Source organism: Euleptes europaea, chromosome 7 (assembly GCF_029931775.1).
Source record: "Euleptes europaea isolate rEulEur1 chromosome 7, rEulEur1.hap1, whole genome shotgun sequence".
Lineage (NCBI taxonomy): Eukaryota > Metazoa > Chordata > Lepidosauria > Squamata > Sphaerodactylidae > Euleptes > Euleptes europaea.
The window spans coordinates 20,419,559-20,432,923 of record NC_079318.1 but is presented as its reverse complement, the minus strand read 5'-3'; the positions used below and the strand labels follow the sequence as shown (position 1 = coordinate 20,432,923).

General features: G+C 40.6%; 1 protein-coding gene across 1 annotated transcript in view; it reads left to right on the top strand.

Annotated features, from left to right (window-relative positions):
- RPS6KA2 (ribosomal protein S6 kinase A2) overlaps window positions 1-13,365 on the top strand; it is a 130,604-nt gene that overhangs the window by 61,814 nt on the left and 55,425 nt on the right. The window contains exons 4-7 of the mRNA XM_056852341.1: window positions 412-492; window positions 3,704-3,783; window positions 9,633-9,739; window positions 11,890-11,927. Coding sequence (XP_056708319.1) covers window positions 412-492; window positions 3,704-3,783; window positions 9,633-9,739; window positions 11,890-11,927 — 306 coding nt within the window. The remainder of the gene's footprint in view (window positions 1-411; window positions 493-3,703; window positions 3,784-9,632; window positions 9,740-11,889; window positions 11,928-13,365) is intronic.

Genomic DNA, 13,365 nt, shown 5'->3' with positions numbered 1-13,365 from the left:
AAACCACCATTTATACTCCTTGTTTATCTTCTACTTAAGCATGTAGGAAAGCAGAGGCCACCACCTGGCATACAAAGAAGGGGCATGCGCCCGCAGGACAGAATAGCGTGGGCTAGCAGAGTTGTGCTTGCTGTTTTTACTGGAACAGTTCCTGCTGTTCAGTTTTAAAAGTGGCTTGGCTCTTCAGCAGAGGGAGTTGCTGCCATGAAAGCCGCAAACAAAACTCCAGCTGCGTGCACTGCACACGTCTTCCTTTGATTCCTGGTTTTTTGTGTTCTAATAAAGGACGTCAGCATACAAAAATAAAATGGGTTATGCAGGGCTATACAGCAATACAGCAGCAGATCTAACAGTGCGAAAAGGGTCTCTTGAAGCTTAGAATTTTCTTGTGTCTCATTCTGTCTTTTATAGTTCGAGATCGTGTACGATCAAAAATGGAAAGAGATATCTTGGCAGAAGTGAATCACCCTTTCATTGTAAAACTTCATTATGGTAAGATTTTTCTAACAGTTAATTTATGGAAATTCTAAATTACAATTTACAGAGGAGGTTGCATACACGAAATTACAATGCTTCGAAGAAAGCATGGGTCAAATATACCATTCTTGTGCTTCCCGAACATAATAAACAAGGCCTAAGGATGGAACTTGGCATATTTTCTTTGAAGTGTTGTACTTTGGTTGTTAAACGAACCCCTCTGTTACTTTCTAAAAGTTAATTCATGTAAAGCTATGCACATATTATACTGCATGTATCAGAACACTATCTTGCTTTTCCGATTCATTGTCCGTAGGTGGATTTAGCATATTTATTCCAGTGCTGATTATTGTTACATTTGCCTCAGTACCATGGACTTCTTTGCTTCAGAGATGGCCCGCCAAGATGGGGGGCAGTTCATTGTTCGGTTCTTACCTGTCTGACTGATAACAAAAGGTAGCACCAGAGAATAGCTGGTTGATCCTGTGGCACTAGTGCTGTAAAGCCCCACAAAGGGCCGTAACTGCGTGGGGCGGGGGGCGAGGAGGGCAGCCACCGACCCTGTGGCATGCAGAGAGGGTGGCAGAACTGCCTCTCCTACAGGAGGAGCCAGTGCCTCTGGGCCAGGTAGTTCTACTGCCCTCTCTGCATGCCGCAGAGGCGGTGGCTGCCCTCCTCGCCCCCCTCCCCAGTTACGGCCCTGGCCCCACGTCCTTCATGCTTAATATCTCACTGCTGTGAGAACGTAGTAACATTATCCTGATGGCACAAAACTTTACTTCTTCTTTTCAGCAAAGTGAGAGCGTCACCGACATGCTATATTTCCTCCTTGTTCCTTTTAAATTAATTTAAATTTTAAATTAAAGTTTGCCAAGATGTTTGTTACAGTTGCTTTATCAAGAAAGAAAAAGGGTATGGGAAGAGGGAAGCTTTAATGCTTTCCTCACCTGCCATTTTTTTGTTGGAAAAAAAAAGTCACCCCAGAATCATTGGTATATCTGCTAGGGGAAACTTACAGGTACCCATCCCCCCCCCAGTGCAATTAAAAGCATGGCTTTGCCAGTGAGAAAGTGGTAGGGGAAGGGCTTAAGTTTCCCCTTCTCCCCCTGCTCCTTGATCGAGCAATCCTCTGGGGAAGGGGAGACAGAGGCAGACAAAAATGGCCAGAGAAACAAAAAGGGAGGTAAATGACCCTCTGTCTGTGAACAAATTTCCAACATTATTTGAATAACGTCTTTGCAGAGCTCTCTCTTGTTCTGTGTCTTTTCTCAACTCAGCTCAGGCCCAACTGAAAAGAACCAGAAAATGCCTAATTCTTGACTCCTCCCAGGAACTACAGCATAACCAGTCTAAACCACATTGCTACAGTAAACATCAAACTGATACCCACATGGGGAATTATTGGTTGAAATAATATTGTGTAGTGCATTTTTAGAAAATGTAGAATGGGCAACAATGACAAGTTCTCCTCTTTCAAAGGGTGCTTCCTCAGGGCCAAAGTAGACATTACAGCAGCCACAGATCCAATCCAATGTGATCCAACAAGGCAATCTTGGGCATGGAGGAGGGGGATGACAAGATCACCTGGTGCCTCTGTGCTAAAGCCCAATCAAGACTGGACCCTCACTGCATTTTGAAATGGTCAAAATCTTTTCTAATATGGCAACGATGGCCATGGATTGGACCTGTGCCTGCCATAAGGTTTACTTTGGCCCTCAGAGGTTTAGTTCACACAGGATATTCCTCAAGGAAGTCTTAGGAACACCTTTTGAGACAGGAGAATTTGTATAATCTCTGAGGAAGACATTTTGTCAGAATATGCTGGAAATTCCTTTTCATGCAAAAAGCTGTTTGAAAACTAGCCAGTATAGGTTTGCCAGGTCGGCATTGCCCTGGGGGGATGCTCTAGCACTTTGGGGAGAGTCAACGAAGGTCCCTCCAGTGTGATGCTGGCGCTTCTGCATCGCTCTGCAAGTGATGTCATTGTGCAGGGATGCAGATCGCCCCATCCCTTTTGGCTGGCCTGCTTTCGCCCTGAGTGGCAGGAAGCACCGGGAGACTGCCCGCCATTAGTGGGCACCTAGGAACCCTAAGCACATATCATTAAGGATTTTTGCAGATTCAAGAAGTATAATTCACACCCTTGTATATCCACAAAAATGTGGTGTGCAAATAAGAAACATTTAGATTACATCTGTGGTTAGACCATATGCTCTAAGGCTCTCAACCTTTCATATCTTACATCCCACCAATCACTCTATCAAAGAACCTGAGCCCCACCATGATAGAAACAAAGAGCCCACTTTCCTAAAATGGACGTTTGTATGTTTACAGTCATTCTATCACTACTAGCATGCCAAAGGCCAGGGATGGTAATCTGTCACAGATACAATCTGCAAGTAATGGCACATCACACTTGCAAGTGGACACAGGAATTCAAGGGGAACAAATTGTTAGTAATTGTTGTGAAAACCCAGCTTCCCGTCTGGACTACTTTTGCATTCCACCTGTACAGATTCTGCTAGCTGAACACCACTGCTCTAAGGTACATTTAAAAACATTTAACAATTAACATACTTCAGTCACGGCTGTGCTTTCAAAAATTACATTTGGATGGTTCCTCAGCTGGGCAACAATTTCAAATGTTCTATATTATGTTTTTATCCGCTCTGTCCCACAAGGAGCTCAAGTGTCTTTCTTCCTCCATTTCATCCTCATAACCCTATGAAATAGATTAAGGAGAGCAAGAGAGAGAGTGGCCCAAGATCATATAGTGAGTTTCATGATGAGCAGGGATCTGAACCTCGATCTCTCCAGTCCTGGTCCATTCCTCTATACTATAGAGACTATAGGGTTGCCAACCTCCAGGTGGTGGCTGGAGATCTCCCACTATTACAACTGATCTCCAGGCAACAGAGATCAGTTCCCTGGAGAAAATGGCCACTTTGGCCATGGGACTCTATGGCATTGAACTCCCTCCCCCCTCCAAACCCCACCCTCCTCAGGCTTCACCCCCAAAATCTCCAGATTTCCCAACCCAGAGCTGGCAACACTATTCCTCTAACTACTGCTCTGGCAGTGGCCCCTATGATATAATATTAATCTTCAGAAAAGAAGAAAAGAATAACCTTATCAGAGAATGGTACAACATGGGTGGAAAAAATTAATTATTTGTGGAGATCTTTTATTATTAAAAATGCAGCATTACCATCTTTTTCTATTGCAGCGTTTCAAACAGAAGGAAAGTTATATCTTATTCTAGATTTCCTACGAGGAGGAGACCTTTTCACTAGACTTTCCAAAGAGGTAAACCCAACCAATTCATGAATTGTGTGTGAAAAACTAACCAATATATATATATTATATGTATTTAATACAGCATGTACTCTAGATTGTGAACCTTTTAGGAATTTAAATGCATCTGAAAAACTGCAGTAGGCCTTTCTCTGAATCTGCAGGATTGAGCAGGATGAAAGCAACTAAATATAATTTATCTTATTGTTTCCCATAGATTTACTGTACGCAAAGTCTGTGCTTCCATAAACCATTTTGAAAGCATTCAATAGTATTTTATTATTTACCTGAAACATCTTTAAACCTTGCTTGTCTTTTAAAAAATACTTTAAAAAAATAATATCTGATAGTTTACAGACATAATATAATCCTGTTTATGTGCTACATATAGGTTTATCATTGTGTTTATCTTCTGTATTACCGATTTTAATAAAAGCAATACAGACAGTAGCAACACACAATACTAATTATAGATGCACTAATAATGGTATCTGACACTCATTAGTCATGTTTTTGCACTTTTTTATTCTGAGTAATCAGTTTTCTGTAGAGAGACCATGTGAAAGATTTATGGTGTGCATGATGAATAAGCATTACAAGGGTACAGAAGCAAGCTTAGAGTCCAGTATTGCTAGTCCCAAAAAAGCAGCATCAGTTGCCTGAGTGCCAAAAACTGCTTTTCTTTGAGCTTTCCTTGTACATACTCCCTATGATCTGGCTGGAAACATAATTTTCAGCATCCTCCAGCTCTGCGGGTCATAGTTTCTCTAGGTGGTTTGCTGTCAAAATAGGCTGGGGTGATCTTGGCACTAATTAATGATTGCTCATTAATTAATATGGCCACACAAAGCAGTCCATCTGTTTACTTTGTACAACAAAACATCATGACTACACCAATATAATAATCTAAGACAGAACGATACCAGAATAGTCTTCCTTTGTGACATGAGTTGACAATTAATAGGACAGAATATAATAGAATTTGTTTGTTTGTGTATTTTCTCATGGATAAATGAAATGTATGAACTAGGAAATCATAGATGTAATATGATGTCCTAGTTCGTACATTTCATTTATCCATGAGAAAATACACAAGCAAACAAATTCTGTTAAGGTATATTCTATCACAAGCAAACAATTTCTGTTATATTCTGCCCTATCATAGATGTAATAAGGAGGAGGACAGGGAAGGGGAAGGATTAGGGTTTTGTTTTGTTTTTTGCTTTGTCCAATTACTGGTTTGTAGTTTTATGTTTTAAAATTAGAACTATACTTTGGGGAGTTTTTTTATTGTTTTAACAGGTTAGCAGCTTTTAAAACTAGTTTTTCATATGGAGAACTCAGCTACTATATGGAGAACTCAACTATCACATGGAGTTATGGTGTTTTACAAGATTTGTCAGTAGGGCATTTTAATAATTCTAGTTTTGTAAAGCTGTAATACAGCCAGAGCCTTCAAAAAGACTGTAATAATAATAAAGCTTATTGACTGGATTGCCTGAAGCCTAGATGAAAAGGGGGATTTTCTTCCTGTTAGAAGGGGCTGTAATTCCCGAGCCTTATGAACAGGTAGGAAAAGGGCCATCTTCTCACAGATGCACACATCCATCCATGCACACATTGGCAAAGCCACAAAATGTAGGTGATAATGTCAGACAAGGCGCGTAGGAGACAATGGCTACTTGTAACACTGCCTGCAGTATCAGAAGTACATTCTTTAATTCTAAGGCGGAATTTTACTATCGAATTAGTACTGATTTTGATCGGTACTGTATTATATTATGTTATTCCGCTCTTCTCTTTGTTTTTATGCCATTAAAGGTTTTGAAATTGAAATTGAAATTAATTCTAAGGCCATTTATGCTTGGTAATTAGCAACGTGTTCAGGGCTGCATTGCCCTGCATATTTTTTGTTTACTTTTTCACCCTGAACCCTCATTCAGGAAGTGACTGCGAAGCCGGTGCATACCTGCTTCGCATAGTTTAAGAGCCCTTTAATGCAACCTTTTGTGTTTGCTCCGCCCCTGCCATGAAGAATCCCCTCAAGGAATTATGCAAAATCACAGCCGTGTGTTAGCTATGCACATGGTGGTTGCTAATGGCTATGCAAACAGGAACGAACGAGCAGGTGAGTGTGTGTGTGGGGGGTAGAATTTCTCCTTTTGCGCCGGGACCATGAATACGCATTTTAAAGATCGCATTTTTAAAAAGTGCTTTTAGCGAGCATCAAAACTGACCCTGCATAAATGGCCTAACCCTATTCTAAATTAAACAAGCCTAAGAAATAAACTGCCCTGACCTGGATGGCCCAGGCTAGCTGGATCTCATCAGATCTCAGAAGCTAAGCAAGGTCGACTCCGGCAAGTACTTGGATGGGAGACCTCCAAGGAATACCAGGGTCATGATGCGGACGCATGCAATGGCAAGCCACCTCTGAACGTCTCTTGCCTTGAAAAGCCCACCGGGGTCGCCATAAGTCAGATGTGACTTGATGGCAACAAAAAAAGGACTAACTACACATTATATGTGGCGCCATTCCTCTTTTTAAAGATGGTTCTTATTATTGACATAATGTATTAGAACACATACAGCTATTAAAAAAACCAAAACAATAAAGCATGTTTCCACAGGCAATTATTGTATACCACATGTAGCTATTCAACATTTGTGTTGTTACACTACAAATAGCAATATGGATAAATGGTGAAGACTATGTTTCCATTAATTTTTTTCTGCTTCACATTGAATCTTAAATGAATGGTCAATTTTGCAGTTGTTAACAAATTCCAGATCTTATACAATCATTCTTGCTCAGTAGGGATTTTTAACCCTTTCCAATATTTGCCATGTACAATCCCTGCTGCAGGTACTGCATATAGAATCAATTCTTGAATTTCTGCAGGAATTACATGCTTTATATAATTCAGTAGACAAAATCTAGAGGGAGCAAGGACATCATTAATAATACCTTTAATTGTCTTCCAAAACCTAACAGCTCTTGTGCACAACCATCACATAAGACAAAACACCTCCTCTCTTTTGGTGGTAGCAGTGAGACAGATGGTGATAACTTACATTGGTGTTTATCCTACAAAGCTAAAAGAGTATTGATAACAACATTATCATTCAGCCAGTATTCTCTTCTTATTGTTTTTCTCATTTTAAGTATTGATTTCAATGAAATACTAACATGGGATACAATTGTAGGAGATGGACATTTTAATCAGGGATATAGCCCTCTCCTCACTGTTCTTCCCCTAAAAATTGATGCACCACCAGCAGCATGTTGAAAGTCCTGAGGATCATAGAGCACATAGTATATAGTACCAAACTTAGGAAGGAAGTGTGGTAGACAAGTTCTGATTTCTGGAAAAACCCCTCAGTGAGTCAGCCTCTGGTGTGAAGAATGGTTATCAAAGCACCATCTGCAGAGCAATGGAACAGCTAGAGGGAGGATTCATGCCTGTTACTAAAATATTCATTAGTAGCAGAAATGGAGCTCACGGGCCATATTTCACTCATAGCCACATCTTTATTTTAGCACTGAAATACATTTTAAACTGAAAAATACCTTGGCATCTGTTGGAGAGATAAATTGTACTTCGTTTTTCACTGCTGAAATAGAAATCCCTGGCTTCCAGGATTATTAGATAATGATACCAAAACTAGGAAGTTAGCCTCAACGTTGACTTTTGGCGCAAAAGCTTCTGCTTTGGCAGAAAAATGCTATTCAAATGACGTTTGCTTTGCTGGACCTAACAGGAGATAATTCTGTTCATTTTCAAATTGTACAAAACTAAACTTTTAGTTCCAAGCTGGATTTTAGATTACACTTTGTTCCAGCCTTAACTTCTACCTTTCTTCATCCTAGCAGTGTCTAATATCAGGGCCGTGCTGTTACTCTCTAACCCTGACTTTCTTTCCCCTCTATGTTGGGTCTGCCTCATTCTTTCTGTGGTCCCCAAGGGCTGATTGACATATTGCCCGTGGTAGTTGCTGCTGAAAACCTTTTCCCCATGCAGGTGATCCATACAGCGGGGAGTCGTATTTAAATGCCTGTAGCAAATGCTAATGTGCGAACCATATGGCTGTACACATAGGGCAGATGTTTCCAGAGGCAGCTACAAGCGGAGATTAATATGTAAACAAGCCCCTGTTAATTCTTCTTGTACCCTTGAGTAGGGAAGTTTAAGGCTGTCGTAATGACCTGAGCCCACCAGTACAAGGTGAATAAAGCGCACAGAGTTGGCACCACCCATTGCTCACAATACAGTGTCCTTTCTTGCACCTGCACACGCAGCATTTCAGAGTCTGCTGTCTGGATAAGCTGCAGCAACTGCTAAATTTTCCATTAACAGCTGTGCCAACAGCAAGTGGATGTAGCTGTTGCCTCAGAGCAGATGGGCTTTTAAGTCTCTTCTGGGGAGTAATTTCCTTGACCGCAGGTGAACTGCCTCTCAGTTCTCTTCCTGTGGCTTTCAGTGTAACTTGGGTCATAAAAGTGTTAATGCGCAGTCATCCTACCACTCTCCCCTGAACACACAAATATAATCTTTGTCTTTCTGTGTGAAAAGTCACAGGGCAAGCAGCAGATTGAAAGTGACAAGATTTCTCAAAGTACTTCAAATGTAGGTCTCTACTGATAGATAGATTGTTTATTTACGGCCCTTGGCCAGATAAAACAAAATACATGGACTAAAATAGTCTTACAGACAAAGGTTTACAGTCCAAGTCTTACATCACTTAAAAAAATAAAAAATAAATAAAAATAGTAAAATAAATAACATCCAAGTTACATCTGCCATTTGGACTAAGAATCTACTCTATGGCAACGAATTTTCATTGCTGCCGTACAAAATTTTGCTACCTGAGAGGTGATTGAAGGATATCTCCTTGTAGGAGCTTTTCGGTCTTTTCTCTTTCCCTGTCAGGTAGGTCTCTACTGGTTGCTGCTTCCTTTACATATTTAGCCATTGTTTTTAAAGTAATGAGAAAAGTAAAGAGATCCGCACTTGTTAGTGTGTAGAAGATCAATCCTCGATAAACATAAAACTGGGCCAAAAGACATTATGCATACCCTTGACGCACAGTTTCGTAAAGAACACGGTATGAGATGTAAGCTGATGTTTTGTAAGGTATGTCTCTTTCTTGTCATGGCTGTTTGAAATTGTTCCTGCTACTTGATGTTTTCCGTATTTGGTGGACAGAGAGATTACCTTGGTCCAGAGGAGAAGCCAAAATAGCACAAAATAGTGTGAAAGGTTTCAAGTGCTCCAGAACCCTTCCTCAGACTTGATACTTAAAATATTCCAAAAGCCCCACCCAGCACCATCTAACCTGTTTAAGTTCAAATATTCAGACAATAAGCCTTATGATTAAGACCCAAAGCATCCTTTTTTCTGCCTCCCCTCCCCTTGGTTTTTCTGTGATCAAAGCCTTTTTTGAGGATATAAGCTCCAGATGGAGCCTGGAGATCTCCTGGAATTACAGTTGATCTCCAGACTATACAGATCAGTTCCCCTGGAGAAAATGGCTTCTTTGGAAGATGAACTGTATAGCATTATACCCAGCTGAGGTTTCTCATCTCCTCAAAGCCTGCCCACCCCAAGCTCCACTCACCAAATCTCTAGGAATTTCTCAATCCAGAGCTGGCAACACTACAGATATAATTGGATCTCCTTTCCAGTTCTTTGGTTTTGGAGGAAATAAACTGTTAACTTCCTTGTTGTGTAAATAATAATTTGCTGTTTAGTTGTAGAGTATGCTGGGCCAATGTATCATCATTTCCAGTAGAAAAATCAATAAAAATAAACACCCGCACATTCTTACATTAAACAATCTTGTTTTCTGTTTCTTCTTAGGTAATGTTTACAGAAGAAGATGTTAAGTTCTACTTAGCTGAGCTGGCCTTGGCTTTAGATCATCTCCATGGTCTTGGTATAATTTACAGGGATTTGAAACCAGAAAAGTAAGTTTGACAAAATATACGTGCAACACTTTTAAATTAAATACCCGTGAAAGCCTCTACCAATTTCCTCCTACAGTTGATGTCTCAAGGATTATAAAATTTCATTTATTGGAATGTCTTGGGGAGCCTCTTTGAAGGTTCAGATAATGAGAAACCTTGGGTACAATTGGAAGCAAGGGAGAGGGGTACGGGAGAGTCAGGCATGCTGAACTGGGATTTTTATATTTGGAAATAAATATGTTTAGCCTGCCTTCCCAGATTAGTTTAAGAGATTATAATCAGGAGACAAAGCTCCTATTAGGAGAAGACCCTCATCTTACGCTCCAAACTGCCAAGTTCTGCGCTGTTGCTATTAAAATACACAGAGCTTTATTAGAGAATGATTGCTAGAATATTTTACAATTTTATCAATTTTAATGTGATAATTTTAACCAAGGGTTGCTTTTATTGACCTTACATCTTTATATGTACGGGCAGTCTGTGATTCTGCGGTGCAAAACTATTGTATCTGGAAATTTTGATGTGTTGGCACGTGATTGGTCAGTCGACCGTATTAATAAACTTGACTAATCAGGAGACATTAAAAAAGATAAATTAGCCAGTACTAACTGCTAATTTAGGAGCCCCGTGGCGCAGAGTGTTAAGCTGCAGTACTGCAGTCAAAAGCTCTACTCACGACCTGAGTTCAATCCCGACAGAAGTCGGTTTCAGGTAGCCTGCTCAAGGTTGACTCAGCCTTCCATCCTTCCGAGGTTGGTCAAATGAGTACCCAGCTTGCTGGAGGTAAAGGGAAGATGACTGGGGAAGGCACTGGCAAACCACCCCGTAAACAAAGTCTGCCTTGGAAATGTCAGGATGTGACGTCACCCCATGGGTCAGGAATGAGCCGGTGCTTGCACAGGGGACCTTTACCTTTACCTAACTGCTATCTGTATATGTCTGCAGGGCCAATTTTTGACAGCCCCTAGCCCATAATGTCTTCGAGAAGGGGACAAAATAAAACAAAAATCCAGTGGCACCTTAAAGACAAACAGCATTTATTCCAGCATAAGCTTTCATGAGTCAAAGCTCAGTACTTCTTCAGATGTGCACTGAGACAACATTACATTCTAGGACTTTAAAAATATTGAAAGAGAAATGACAGAGCCTTCTATACTATCTCTGGAAGCCCAGTCCTCAAAGATGGGTGCTATATTAGAGGCAGCACAAGAACGGTCGGAGGAGGAGCATGCCAGCCATCATAAAGACACACAATTGTAAGAATTGCTGGACAGAATACAAAAGGCACATGGGTTTATACTGGGAGAGGTGGTGCATCCGAGATGGATGAACACAGGATACAATAGTGTTGATTAACTGAGTTGAAATAATTGGCATCAGAGTGCAGAGACACTAGCGCTGGGGCTGCTGAGTCAACTGTATCCAGCACATAAGAAGGGAAAACCACATCTAGCATGTTGAATAAAATCATGGGTGAATGGCTCAACACAGAAGGCAACGCGGGTCAGTCCTCCTGTGTGTGTTTTTGGCATTGCTGGCGGGGAGTGTAGGTATTGCATATCCCAGCTAGCTTGGAGAGGAAGGTCAAAAGTTATTTTCAGCCTTTCCATATTGTTAGTTCTTTATGCATTAAATGTATTTCTGTTTCTGATTTGTATGCAGATTATCATCCGCATCTCTGCTCCTCCATGCTAGATACTACCAGAGGATTACAGCTTTGTTAAATGAAATCATGTTAAGAAGCAAAGATTGTATATATAAACACTGTATAGTTATTATTTTTACAAGCAAACCTCATCAGAAAGATAAGAGAGAAAGGGAAGATCCATTATTACTTAATGATAGTTGTGACGAATGTCAGAATTAATTGTTCACTTGCCACTTTAAGGAAGGCCTGTAAGACTGTGCTGTTCCAGAGGGCATTTGTTGGAGGGTAAACTGTTTGGGCTGCATTTCTAACTGCATGAACTGGTTTTCAGCTGTGCATTTTAATGACATATTGGCTTCAACGTTACTGAATATTTATGATGTTTATATCCTTGCAGCATTTGCTGTTTCCTTTGTTGTCTTGAATAAATAAATATAGTTCTGTTCTTCTTTGCTCAAAACATCTGACATTCGTCTTAAACTTTTCACTGTATTGTCTCTAGCATTCTTCTGGATGAAGAAGGACACATTAAGATTACAGGTATGTAACACGCAGAAGTTTCCCACTATTACATTCTACCCATTGTGCACTTCTGTGACAGGGATGGGACCCTAGAATCACTGTCCGCACTGGCTGCCTGTTCTCTTTTGCACACAATTCAAGGTTCTGGTTCCAAAGACCTGAATGGCTTTAACTTGACATAATGAAGAGTCTGCTCCTTCCCCTGTATCCAAAATTCCCCAAGGGTGCCACCTCAATGACATAATCTGTGAATCAGGTTCAGATAGCAGGGCCATGAATACAGACATTCTTGGGCACTGCCTCTGAATTACAGAATTCCCTCCTGTTGAAAAATCGCCAAATTTCAAACCTGAGCATTGTTGCAATACTCCTCCAGGTCCAGCTGAACTTAAAATCCTCTTCATAAGCCATGAACACATGTCACTGCCTTATACTGAGTCAGTATACTGAGTCAGACTATTGGTTTAGCAGAGTATTACCTGCTCTGACTGACAGACCCTCCCCAGGGTCTCAGGCAGAAGCCTTTCACCATCACCGACTACATTATTTTTTAAACTGGTGATGCCAGGGACTGAACCTGGTAACTTCTGCATGAAAAGCAGATGCTGTGGTACCACTGAAGCACAGCCTCTTCCTCAAGCCTCTGTAGTCAAGCCTGCAGAAGTGAGGAAGGTGGCTGGCAACTAGAGACAGAGCTTTTTCAGAGGTAGCAACTCACCTGTGGAATTCCCTCCCCCTTAAGGTTCACCTGGTGTCGACCTTACTCTTTTTTAGGCAGCAGGCTCAACATTTCTTTTCACCCAGGCTCTTAATTGGGAGTCTGATCTTTTTTACTTGTTACAATCTGCTTCTAGCCTGAGGACTGTTATGAAGACCCTGTAGTCTGCAAAATGTTTGGTTTTTTTTGTTGGCTGGGTTTTAATGGCTTGTTAATTGTTATGGTTTTACATTTTTATTATTTTATTTTGTGAGCTGCCTTCAGCAATCTCTGAAGTGTGGCATATATATGTTCGAAATAAATAATGATTGTGTTTCTGAATACGTAATCTAGAGCTGTGCATTGTTCTCATACCTATGTTTAGTAGTGCTTAACATTTTAAAAAGGGGAAAGCACTTGAATTTTAACCTCACAGATTTTCTGTGTGAGTTTTGCTTTTTAAATTCTGATATTTTTAAACATCACTTTGAACACAGTTCTTCTGGGGGGGGGAAGCTACTTATGAATTATATGTATAAACAAGCAAAAATAAATAAATAGAGCTGGGATAAGGCCTTTGTCTCCTAGCCAGAGAGTGGCTGTCACATACAGTGCAGTCCTATGCAGTGTTACTCCAGACCATTGCTATCAATAAATTGCAGTAACTACATTAGATTATACTGTTAGTTTGCTGACTGATTAGAGGACAAAATGCTGCATGGAATTCATGGTGATTCTGATGATTGTTATATTACATGT